At 38.1% G+C, this 13,690-nt stretch overlaps 1 protein-coding gene across 4 annotated transcripts in view; it reads right to left on the bottom strand.

Annotated features, from left to right (window-relative positions):
• The window catches only part of Gbeta13F (guanine nucleotide-binding protein subunit beta-1), a 358,024-nt gene that overhangs the window by 120,066 nt on the left and 224,268 nt on the right, over positions 1–13,690 (bottom strand). For all 4 annotated transcript variants that reach the window (XM_089592292.1, XM_089592290.1, XM_014353804.2 and 1 more), the window contains one exon: positions 5,210–5,411. In XM_089592292.1, the coding sequence (XP_089448418.1) occupies positions 5,210–5,411 (202 nt within the window). The remainder of the gene's footprint in view (positions 1–5,209; positions 5,412–13,690) is intronic.

Genomic DNA, 13,690 nt, shown 5'->3' with positions numbered 1-13,690 from the left:
AGAGCCCAAAAAGAAGTTATAAAGTTTTTTCTGATTTTTTTGTATACGCGTATTTGCGTATTGGCAGAAAACTCACTGTTTTCCAAGCCTCGTGGCCTTTAACGGTTTGGAAAACTTGTAGGTATCGTGTATAGAAGTAATAAAAACATATTCTATTAATTTCCAAGGTGGAACAAGAGCTAAATAATGAGTTATAAATTTTTTTCTAATTTTTTTGTATACGCGTATTTGCGAATCGGCGGAAACCTCATCATTTTTCAAGCCTGGCGGCCTGTCACGGCTTAAAATACTAATGAGGATCGTATATAATAGTAATAAAAACATATTTTATTAATTTTCAACGTGGAAAAAGGGCCAAAAAATAAGTTATTAATTTTTTTCTCATTTTTTTGTATACGCGTATTTGCGTATCGGCGGAAAACTCATCATTTTCCAAGCCTGGCGGCCTTTCGCGGCTCATAAAACTTGTAGAAATCGTGTATAAAAGTGACAAAAACATATTTTATCGATTTCCAATTTGGCACAATAGCTTAAAAAACAGTTATAAATTTTTTTCTGATTTTTTTGTATACGCGTATTTGCGTATCGGCGGAAAACTCATCATTTTCCAAGCCTGGCAGCCTGTCACGGCTTAGAAAACTTGCAGGTATCGTGTATAAAACTAATAAAAACACATTCTATTAATTTTCAAGGCGGCACAAGAGCCCAACAAAAAGTAATAATATTTTTTCTTATTTTTTCGTATACGCGTATTTGCGTATCGGCAGAAAACTCATTATTTTTCAAGCCTGGCGGCCTTTCACGGCCCAGAAAACTTGTAAATATTGTGTATAGAAGGGATAGGAACACATTTTACCAATTTCGAAGTTAGCACAATAGCCTAAAAAAAAGTTATAAATTTTTTTCTGATTTTTTTGTATACGCGTATTGGCGTATCGGCAGAAAACTCACTGTTTCCCAAGCCTGGCGGCCTTTCACGGCTTAGAAAACTTGCAGGTATTGTGTATAAAACTAAAAGAAACACATTTTATTAATTTCCAAGGTGGTACAAGAGCCTAACAAAAAGTTATAAATTTTTTTCTGATTTTTTTGTATACGCGTATTTGCGTATCGGCGGAAAACTCATCATTTTCCAAGCCTGTCGGCCTGTCACGGCCTGGAAAACTTGCAGGTATCGTGTATAAAACTAATAAAAACAAATTTTAATAATTTTTAAGGTGGCACAAGAGCCCAACAAAAAGTTATAAATTTTTTCTGATTTTTCGTATACGCGTATTTGCGTATAGGCGGAAAACTCACTGTTTTCTAAGCCTGGCGGCTTTTTACGGTTTGGAAAACTTGTAGGTATCGTGTATAAAAGTGATAGAAACATATTCTATCAATTTTCAAGGTAGCACAAGGGCCGAAAATAAGTAACAAATTTTTTTCTAATTTTTTTGTATACGCGTATTTGAGTAGAGGCGAAAAACTCATCATTTTTCCAAGCCTGGCGGCCTGTCACGGCTTAAAAAACTAATTAGGATCGTATATAAAAGTGATAAAAACATATTCTATCAATTTTCAAGGTGGCACAAGAGCTTAAAAATAAGTTATACATTTTTTCCTGATTTTTTTTTATACCCGTATTTACGCATCGGCGGAAAACTCATTATTTTTCAAGCCTGGCGGCCTGTCACGGCTTAGAAAACTTGTAGGTATCGTGTATAGAAGTGATAGAAACATATTTTTATAATTTTAAAGGTGGCACAAGAGCCGAAAAATAAGTTAAAAATTTTTATTCCATTTTTTCGTATACGCGTATATACGTATCAACGGAAAACTCTTCGTTTTCCCAGCCTGACGACTTTTGACGGCTTTAAAAAGTTGCAGGGATTGCGAATGGGAGAATCGCAATTATATGTAGCGTTTTTTGAATGGATCAGGACAAAAAAAAAAAATTTCTAGCCCCGGGGCCCCTAAGGTCTGATTCGTCCCTGGTGAGGCTGCTCCGGCGTGGGGCTAGTTTTAGCTCCATGGGCCTTGGATAGGGTAAAAAAGGCATATAGAACAGTAGTAGGCCAATAGATCGATGATTAAAGCAAGACGGTGCAGGCGCTGCAGGGGGGTGTGACTGACGCGGAAAAAGAGTTAATACAAAAGCTAGTAGAGGCGATCCCGACTAACACAATGGAAACAACTAAGTACTTATCGGAACAAATTAGAGTCATAACATATGAAAACCATGAACGATACCTTCAAGATATAAAAACGTTCAAAGATAAATCTGGGAGAGTAACGGAGGAAGGTTTAAAAATGTTTGCAGAATATTTGAGCGATTATGACCGAGTTACAGGAATGGTGGGCAAATTTGAACACTTAGCCGAGAAATTTAGAACAAAATTCGGAACAACGGTGGACATTATGTACTTGGCGAGTCGGGGAACGACAAATACACCAGATGCGGCATTAAGAGCGATTTTGGAAGCAAAAATTTTGGCAGAGCAGCTGAGACTAGATCTACAGTTCCTAGTAAAGGAAAATACAGCTACAGAAGAGGAAATTGGAGGAATCTTAAAATAGCGACCATGGCATTTAACGGCAGAATAATATATTACATACGGATACTACTGGTTACAAAAGAAAATTTGGACCTTCTTAGAATATCGTCATTGCCAGTGGAACAAAAAGGCTTAAATACTTTGGATTTAGTAGCATATTTGCAGCCAACATACGAATACATAGCGAGCAGTGTTAGTGAGAGAAGATTTACTCCAATGCCGCAAGAGGTGATAAAACTATGTAAAAGACTAGGAAGAACACGAATGTGCACACAAATGGAGCCAACACAGGAGGTGGAAGAGGACCACTCCTGTGAAATACGTATCATATTGGAGATTGCAGTGAAGAAACCAGAAGAATGTCCGATAATATTGGCCACGTTAAAGGGCACATTTTGGACACGTCTTCATGCTAAAAACTAACATGCCTTTACCACCACGAGAAAGGACGAAGTCCACATACAGTGTGAACACACCGAACACAAGACACTGAAGGTGGTGAATTCTGGAGTAGTCAGCTTAGCAAGAGACTGTATAGTTCAAGCATCGGATACGAGACTGGATCCAGGACAAGAGGAAGGTGAAAATCGCATAATGAAGCTTGAAAGTGCAAATATAAACTTAAAGGATATAATAGAAAAGGTGAAAGGGACTAAAGGAGGTATGTTATTGGAATTAATAGAAGCAGTGACAAAAAGAGACGGACTACAGGAGTTCGATGACCAGGAGCACAGACTTGACGATAGGATAAAAACAGGTACAAAGCTAGCGGATATACTCCAACGGGCACACGAGTTAGTACAAAAAAAGGAGGAATTCTCAAATTGGAAAAAATACGCATTGATGGCAGCAGAAATGGCACTAGACGTGGCAGCCGGATCTTTTGGATTTTTAAAATGGGGGGGTCCAATAATACTCAAAGGTTTGAGAATCATTACAGGCGGACGGGAGAGGAACCGTGGAAACACCAACTCGGTACTACAAGACTTGTCAACCCAGAGGGCAATGGTTAACGCACGAGAGGTACAAGTGCTACTGGGCAAGTGGATAGGATCAGAAGGCAGAAGACAACCGGCTCAGTTAACAACCAATCCACGATGATCATTGAGGTCGACGATGTAATAAAAAGTGTTATACATAAGATGTGTACAGATTTAGAAAAAAGAAGAGATAATAAAATAAAAAAATTAAAAAAAATAAATAAAAATAAAAAAGAATAATTGAATAAATAAAAAACTATACAAAGAATATAATTGTATAATAATAATGGAAAGAGAGCAGCACAAACAAAAACAATTATATTTACAAAAACAACTGAGAATGCACAGAAAACATAACACAAATACACTCGCACACACAAACCAATATGGCCATCGAGGACGATGACCACGTGGCCTCGGACGTGTGACGTACAGTATCTAGAGCCGTTATAAGTTCGCGCCCAAGACTCACCTCTCACGGCGCATGAGCAGCGGATACAGAGTATGATGATCACCTTTCGGCGGCGGGCCCAAGCGTTATTAGCTCTCCCGCTCCCTTTCTCCGATTAGCCTCCGAACCTAACACCACGCACGCGACTGCTTTCGCTTTGATCCACGAATAAACGGATATATAAGTTTCTTTCACGTGTATTCTATCCTCTTACACCCCCAAGCTTCACAATTCCCACGCAACACGATTATCTATTTTTAAAATAATTCAACTATCCATGTGTGTAGATTACAATGGTGTTAAGCAGCTTTTTAGTGGCGTCAATAGCGACAGGTATAGAGGTATAAAAGAGTAGCTATGCTATGCACTTATATATACAAACGAAACATTGTCAAACAATTACCTTGATGCTATTGAGCCATTATTTTAACAACCAACGACCTTTTTTTTAATAATTTTGTGCTATTTTGCAGTACTTAAAGAACTATTGCTTTGGCAAGAAACCTTTATGACTCGGAAATGATTTTGGCTATGGACACAAATAATTTTGTAGCTTACTCACTATAACGACAGTCACTACACATAGTCCTCTTTCTTAAAATTTGCATTTTCAGGGAACATACAGGAAATAATTTGCACAACCGTTTTGCTGTGAGCATCTATCTTTAATATAAAATTCAACACCACAAAAAAAATTTTATAGTGATGTATGCTAATTGCACTGTAAGCAGGTAAGTATTCGTCTTTCACAAGATCGGAGTTAAAGGTCTATTGTTAATAACTAATCCGCACTTTTACCATTTAAAATGTATATGATCGTTTTATAGCAGAAAATATTACACAAGATTCTTCATCGATTTAATCATATGTTTACTGACTTTTATTCAAGTATGGATGCTCGTGTACCATGGTGAACTTCTTAATAGGTGATCATAAAAATTACTCCAGGCAGACATACAGGGAATAAAGTTTTAAAAAATTTATAACACAATGGTGTGTGAAATTTTACTTCTATCCACTTTGAGTTACTACATTTCTCGAAAATTTTGAAAAACTGTTTTAGAATGCTTTAAAGGTTTTTTTTATATTTTTTATCGCATAAATTATTCTTTCATCTTGTATCAAGTTATTTAGACATACTTACTACCAAAACTCCTCTACAAATTATTTTAAAAGCTGTATAAGATCGAAGTTATCAATAACGAAATTTTAATATTAATAATTGAATGTAGTCAACTCACCGTAACAGCATTAATGTCACTTTCATGTCCCGGAAATGTTTGTTTGCATGATCCTTCACGTATATCCCAAAGCTTTGCACTAGCATCACATGCACCAGAAACGAAAGTATGCATGTCTGGTGCAAGTGACAGAGACATGACATCACCAGTATGACCAAGAAATGAGGTACACTGCTGACCTGTTTCAATATCCCAAAGAGCACTAGAAATAAGTTTAATACACCCATTAGCACATGTACCATATATCACTGTATCTGAATTAATAAATGTTAAGAATTAAATACTAAAATTACAAAAAGTATCTGGTTTGAGGGATTTTTCTTAACAATCACATATACAAGTGTACACAGGCATTCACATTTGCACACACTTGTATGTGCATGTAAAATTCTAAAATATGTTACTCTATGCATGCATGATAATGTAAGAACAATTGACACCTGAAACGTTTCTGTTTATTGTATTGTTGATTGCAAATGTTTATTGGTATTTAAAAACAATGTGCACTTAGTGTGCTTAACAAAGCAGAAAAAGTTAATTGCCAAAGATAATCTAGAGGATGCTCAATGATTCATTTAGACTTGCATACTCCCCCATATCCTTCGACTCTCAGTCCTCTTCACTCTGTCCTGCCACCGTAGAAGTCCTCTTTAGAGAGCACACGGACACGTTGCTAATAAGGACAAGCGGGTGAGATGTAATTCAAACGATTTTACCCACCTTGGTCCAAGAAAAATGCAATGTAATAAAGCGCCATTTATCGTGTATATCAGCTCCGGGGATAGGTCCTCCATCAGCTGACGATGACTCGGAGATATCTATAGGAAAAAGAGCTATCTTAGTGATCAAGCCAACGTACGTCCTCGTAGCAGTTTGGATGGTGGCAGCTCTCACAAGACCGTCTTTGCCACAGCTGACAGCGGTCTTTGCCACGACTAACAGCGGCCCCAAAAAACGATGCCGTTGACAGGTCGCCAACAGGCTTTTGGTGTACCTTGGTGGCGAAATATTCCTGAGTCATTAAAATTCCTCTACCTTTGGCCAATAACAGAGAAAAGGGCCAGCGTAATCCACACCAGTCCAAGCAAGTGGACGAGATAGTGTACCTCAAGCAGCTAGCAGATTGGCCATCAGTTGAGAAGGGGGCTGAGTTAGAAGACGAGTGCAGGTCACACATCGTCGCAGATAGCCCTTCACCATCCAAGAACCACTGACAATTCATAATTTTTGAACCACGTAAGCGTTTGTGCCACAGTATCCTCCAAGTAAAACTTGCACGTAGGCGAATAAAATGATGACGTGAACAAGCGGGCAGGATCCACTGACGATAGGTGGATGACGCTTTTCAAAAGGCAGCGCAACCTTCTCTAGCCACCTGAGGCTTCAAGCTAATGCACAGAACTTCAGAGTTGTCGACAAAGGGAGCCAAGGGCATCGACGGGTGTCCCATAATTACAGTGTACCCACTTAGGATAGCGGTCATTACCTCGTGAAGAGTTCTCTTCTGACTAAGCTGAACTCAAGCTAAGAAGATGTCGTAAAGCTCGTCGGCCGTCAGCAGCGACAGAATCGGGGGTGCTGGTTCTTGATTAAAGCGTATACGGGTCAAGCAACTCACAGGGCCATACAGAGTCAGGGTCAGCAAACTAGAGTGGTTCACTTCACCACACCCGGTTTGAAAAAAGTCAGACATTTCAGCGTCTCGGGAAGCGATATTTGCGGGATCTTATTGCGTAAGCACGTAACACCAAAAGCCTGACGACAAAATTTCTTTGATCCATCGATAATTTCACAGGCAGTTGGCTCAACAGAACGTATCTAATAAAAGGTTATTCAAGAATCGTACCAAGCGTATCAATATTCGATATGGACTATAACCCTCATCACCACAGGTCTTGCAGAAGCTTTGCTTGTAGTACGAAAGGAGCGAGCTATCCACATGGAATAAATGAACTTTTAAGGGCAGCAAGCATAGAATGTTTCGTCCAAAGAGGCCAATGGAGGGCGAACTGAGCCAAAAAACATCAGATGCTAGATCCCAGCAGACTCCAAGCTCACTGACCAATTCCTCAGTGCTGAGTTGACACCATGTGGAGTGGAGTCAAACCTTTTGTGGAAGATTGATCAGCAATTTAGGGGAGTTCAACACCCACTTTCGTAGGAGGAATCCACCAGTGTTCAAAAAACTGATAACTTGATTGCAAATGTGTACAGCAGGCTCAATGCTGTCAGCTCCAGAGAGGATATTAACTGCGTATCGATAAGCTATCGTGACAAGAACTGCTGCAGGACATCCATGCCACTCGTCTTCGCCAAGCTACTAAATTATAGGTAGCGAGAGATACGGTGAGCACGAGGCTGCAAGGGCAGTGAGTAGCTATAAGTGCATTAGAGCGGTGTCTGGATTTGAGCTCCATAAAATGGACTGAAGATCCACGTCTACCTGGTTGATCTAAATCTGTCTGAACATCATGCGAATGTCACTGCCAAATGCTACACAGCATCTCCAGGGCAGAAATATAAAAGGCAGATCAAATTAGAATCGTGGTTCAGCGAGTAGAACGTCGTTCAAACTGGTGTCGCTTGATGTTGGGCTCGAAGCATTGAAGACAACACGCAATTTGTGCTTGTTGTCTTCGGCTTGCCAAATGCCATGGTGTTGAAGGTGATAAGCTTTCTAACTAGTATCGACAAGCTGATCGTTAATCAGTGGTCTCATGTGTCCCGGCTCCTGATATTCGTCTATGAATCGTTAGTGTTCTTCATTGCTATCTCAGGCGATCGTTGAAGCCGTTGCTGTAATGAGTGCATCAAAGCCTAAGCACTCTGCACGCTGGCACTGAACAGTATCATTCCGTCCTTTTTCAACGCAAGTCTAGCGATGTACCGGCCATCAGAGGCTCAATCGTATCCAAAGAAAGTGCGCTCGCACTCGACGTCGGCGGGTGACTGACGGTGCAATCGGGGAACGTCCTCAAGCTTCCAAAAACATTGCATCAGGGAAATGAGTTGCTGATACCTATGAGGAGTTGAGTCATCGCTTTTGGTAGTGCAAACAAGGCTTGAAGATAGTGCACGAGCCTGCATGCGGCAAATGAGAATCCACCAAAAAACGGTGTGTTGGCCATGAAAATCACCACATAAAATTAGGCCAGGCCTTCAGAACTTACCATACGCGTCAACTTCAATGAAGACATAGATTTTTCTTGGCGTTCTAAATTTGGGGTTGGTCAGTTGATCAAGATACGGATACTGTCGCACTGAGCTCGTGTTCAGAAGAGCGGCTGAAGAAAAGAAGCCAAGTTTGACAAGACAGACTGCAGTCATAATGATGGTGCAATCGTCATCCTCGATCACGATGATCAGATGCGCCCTGGGTCTTGAGCTGACTGTGTCCATACCGCTAAGGCCAGTGATATCCAACTCTAAATCTTCACATGGAGCTCTGAGACGCTTTGCAAATGTCGTCGAAATAGCTGTTATTTCGGAACATGGATCAAGCAAAGCTCTGGCAGTCACGACCTGTCACGACCAATTGGACGTTGGCGGTGGGAAGAACAGTTAGTCATAAAGAGCTGGGTCTGACAGGCTTTTCGAGCGAACTAGATGTCAGATCTTGTTCCAGCTGTTTTGCTGACCAGCTTTCATCAGGTGAGCTGGCTTGTCGCTTGCAAGAGAACTCATACAACATACGATAGTGCATGGCTTGGCAATGCTGGCAGGAAGGTTCAGAAGGGTCAGCCCTCTCACAATATCCTGAGCGCAATTAAAACAAAGCTTCTCTCTGTGAAACAGCTTTTTCCAAGCACGCAGTACGAGGGCCTGGAATTTAGTACAGTGATGCTACAAATAGGGCACTCTGTCATGCTAGTCATAGCAAGTGCAATACGTGCAACCTGCTTGAGAAGTTGTCGGAGAAGTTATTGAACGTGTGGATTACGATATCTTCATGGGGCTGAGAGCACGGCACCTTCACCGGAGAGAGTTGGTCAACGCCTTCAATGAGGCAGTAGCTTTTGTAGGCTCTCCACTGTTCATCTCTAGTCTCTCCAGTTCGTCCTTCCAGAAACGTCTGGTCGTGGCATCCATGCCAGTGGCTCTAGAAGATATGGGCCAATGATCCCAGTGATTCGAATAGGATAACCCAAGCTTTTCACTTGGTTTCCATGTTTTTCCATTGTGTCGAGCGAAGACTTCCAGCCAGACGCAGACTTCTTACGAAGCAGTTTGATACTGTGAAGTGCTATGATGCGATATTGTATGAAGAGCTGACCATGTTCAAGACGGGTTCCAAGTAAACTCCAGGCAGTCAGATAGTTTACTCTAGATACTTGTACGGCATGGAGTGCAGTCTTCGTATCTTCCTGCACAAAGGACTTCAGATAGAACAGTCGTTCGGCATCCGTCAAGAACTCATTTTTGTGAACGACAGCTCAAAAAAAATTACAGAACATCCTCCAATCCTGTCGCTTGTCAAAAAAGATAGGAACGTTGATCGGAGGAAGCTATTGTCTACCATGCTCAATCACGTGTGGTGCTAGTCCCGAATCAATTGGTTTTGAAGGTAAATAAAAGGTATTCCTTGCATCAAAAATGCAAACCTTCGCAGTGACGTAATGAGCCTCTGTTGTCACATAAAGGTCGGTTAGAGATGTCATGTCATCCTTAGGGGCATTTCCTCAGAGCTTCAGGTAACTGATCTGGAAGCTGCTCCAGTAGCTTTCCAGCAGTTCAAGCCAAACGTCTACAATTCTGAGCGTTCACTGGTTTACCGCAGTGGTGTCGACATTGACAGCAAATCTAGAGGCAACATCTGCATGAGCTCTCTGAGCATCCAACATAGCGGCTCTGTCTCCATTCGCCCTGTAAACAGGACATTGTAAGTTCGATGGATTCCTTAAGCAAGTAAAACCTGCTTCATCTCTCTCTAGATTGGCACAGGATCATTGGCATTGATTCCATAAAATGCGAGAACAGATTACAGTACGCGTCTATGATGACAAGCTGCTTACTCTCAGAAAATGCGTGATAGCACGTCAGACATAAAGATTATGAGAAGATACAAATACTGCCTACAGTACGCATTTTTATCGAAAATCATATTTCATATTTGCTAGATTTCGGACTCACCCATGCAATTCGCAATGTGAAGGCTTAGCTATGAGCGCAACAGCTTCTGCATAATTTGCTTTTCTACGGATACTCAGATGGTTACTAGGTTAAAAGTTGTCTATCGCTATGTCTCGGTAATCCAGCTCAAAAGACCAAAAGTGTTGATTGCAAATATCGTTTATTGGTATTTAAGAAAAATGCGTACTTAGTGGGCCTAACAAAGCGAAAAAAATTTATTGACCAAGATAATCTTGAGGATGCTTAGTGATTCTCTCAGTCCGGACCATTGCACACTCCCTCACATCCTCCGTCTTTCGGCCCGTCCTCGCCACTCTCTCCCACTACCATCAAAATCCTCTTCAGAGGGCGCACCTACACGCTGCTAGTAAGCACAAGCAGGAGAGATACAACTCCAACATGTAAGTTAAACAAATTTTCAGCTTTTATATTGAATAACTCTCATAAATAATTCGTGCAGACATTTTCAGTACTCATTTGATTGGCTCGCTTTTACAAACAGTACCGATTTTTAGTGCAGACTAATTCTTTTGCAACACCTTCTTATGGTAAAGCAACAAATATACTCAATTTTTTGTGGCCGCTCATGCCTGTCAGCAACTACTTTTACTAAAATTTCTTTTCCTCACATTTTTACTATTAAGAATAGATGATCTCAATTGAATCACAAAAAAATTTGCATGAAGGAATAAATTATCTGTAGAACTAAAACATCTACAACATTAAAAAATTAACAGTCAACACATGTTTATCGCTATATTATAAAAAAAAATAAGACTGTAGATTACATTACATCAAACTAAAGTAGTTTTTCGTGTAACTATATTTATGTATTCACAAAAAATAGGTGTCTTAAAAGCTGTTCTTTTATTACTTAAGGTAAATTTTGATCATTCTTGATCCACTTACTCCTATAGTAGAACACATTAAATTTTGAAGGGCACTTTTTTTCTTAGGTAAGCTTTTCCGCAGTAAATAAGTAATATAAAAAATATTATACATCTTAAAGACAACACTAAACATTATCAGGGTTTCTGCTATTAAAATTACTACTATAACAAATACCACTGTGATAAATTATTATTTTTGTAGTCTCGGTTATTTTTCAAAAAATACCAAACACATTTAACTTGTCTCACCTTTCACTTTAAAATTAAATTAGTTTTTTTACGGAGATTTCACATCTTTTTTGTAGACTTTTTGAATTAACCTTTTATGATTAATAAACATTGAAAACAAATGGTTATAAAATTCATAAATGATTGTTCTATTTAAATAGAACTGGTTAAGACCATGGTTTTTTGTATTAAACTCTTTGAAATACTTTTAGTTAAAACATAAAATAGTAAGATCCTGAGCATCTTTTGGCCATTGTTTTTACACAATATCTTTATCATTGACATACAACCATTAGTTTTGTTGGCGTAACATATTTTTATAAAGACCTTTGATACACTACTGTGGTGAAGCACTCCATTTAGGACGTGATACTTTTTATGATTAATGTCTACTTTACAAGTCGGTATTGCATTTTCAAGTTGATTGTTTTGTAGAGTTTTGTTGAAGATTTCAGCAAAAATCAAGCGAATTTTAAACTGTAGTGTGCCTTTATGTAATAACAAGTCATTCTCAAGTAAACCAATTTTTCAAAGACTGCTAAAAAATCAAAATGATCGTAAACAGTTCGGTAGAGGGTGACCTTTAACGTATTTTATCGACCCTCCGCATACGTAAGTAAAAGAAACTGTAAAAGTAATTTAAAAAAAACTAATTTCTCTATGATCTCCGCCAAAACATCTTTACTTACGTTGAATGAGAGGTGTACAATTAGCTCTAATTAAGGTAGTGGCAATTAGCCAACACTGTCAGTACGGTTCCCATGCCAAATACTTATTCATTTGGATCAGAACTCTAGTAATACGCACCTACGTGGATAACGTATGAAACTGTGAGACATGGCTCTTTTTAAGTGCGCTATTTAAATTCGTATATCTGTACAAAAACGTTTGGTTTTAACAAAGTAAATATAAAACTACATTAAACAATGAAATGAATATTGAGTATGCTAAAAAGAATACGTCTTACTATAAGAAGTTTAGTGGTCACTGTCAACCTACCCAGTGCATGGTATTATTAAAAAAGTATTGTCTTTTGTAGATTAAACAGTAAAAACATGTATTTAAAACTGCAGAAATTATAGGAGCAAAAAACATACGTATTATTCAGAAGGTTTAACGTCCTTTTTAATGGGAGTAAATAGAAATTTGATGGCACAAATTTTTCAGTCTCTGAAGTATCTGAATGGCGACTTTGGTGCTGTTAATCAATGCCCAAAACATTTTTAGAGATTTCAAAACATAATAATATGTTATTGAAGGAAATTCTGGCAAAAAATAAAAAATAATAAGTAATGCTAAAAAAAAATTATGCTTTTTTTTAGAACATTTTATGTGCGTATGAATTTTTCAATATTTTTTTCCAGACATGTTTTTGAAAAGAATATCACTTTATTTTACAATATTACATAGACTCTTGTAGGGGCCATTTCTTAAACTTTATAAACTAAATTTTTTTAAAGTTTTTCGTGGGATCTATTTTAAAGTCGTTTATTATTTTTTAATAAGTTTATTTTTAACCAGGAAGGAATTTTTAACGGCTCTGACAAAGTTTTAATTTATTTAAATGGTAGTTACAATACAATTTAATTATTGACTTTATAAAAGCCTCCGGTAAGTTGTAAAATTAAATTGGTTATTTTGTTGAAAAAAAGTCTAAAAAAAATATTTTAAAAATGTATACGCGTATTAAGTATTGTACACAATTTTGATTACGTAATTTAAAAAAAAAAATGTCATTTCGTTTTAGCGTTGTCTAACATTTTGTTTATTTTCTGCCATAACTTTCTGAACAAGTATCGTGTATTATTTATCATCTGAAAAATCATAAAATGTTAAATTTTAATAACATAAATATGGGCTTACTAGTGCAACCCCTGACACAGAAAAAAATCCAAGCTTTCTTGAGAGATCACACAGATTTCAATTTGTAGATCACTTAATCATTTTTGAGAACTTTCATTTAACCATGTTTTCAAATAAATACTATTTTATTTTAATTCAATAGTAAGATAAAAATAATCGTGTAGTGTTATTAACACTGTTTACTTTTTGTAAGAGCCTATTATCCCAGCTTTTTAAATCAGCCAGTAGGTGGCGTTAATAGCTAAGTATTGATCCCTTAATGAGCTGCGAGAGTAGCCTTTTATAAAAAGTAAATGGTGTTAATAATACTCTGGAATCATTGTTGTCTTGCTACTAAATTAAAATAAGATAGTCTTTATTTAAGCAGATT

The sequence above is a fragment of the Copidosoma floridanum genome, unplaced genomic scaffold, assembly GCF_036245765.1.
Source record: "Copidosoma floridanum isolate Cflo_tuat_1 unplaced genomic scaffold, Cflo_Japanese_pri ptg000015l, whole genome shotgun sequence".
In the NCBI taxonomy this organism is placed as follows: domain Eukaryota; kingdom Metazoa; phylum Arthropoda; class Insecta; order Hymenoptera; family Encyrtidae; genus Copidosoma; species Copidosoma floridanum.
Note: the sequence above shows the minus strand (reverse complement) of the source record. Positions and strands in the feature narration are given on the sequence as shown.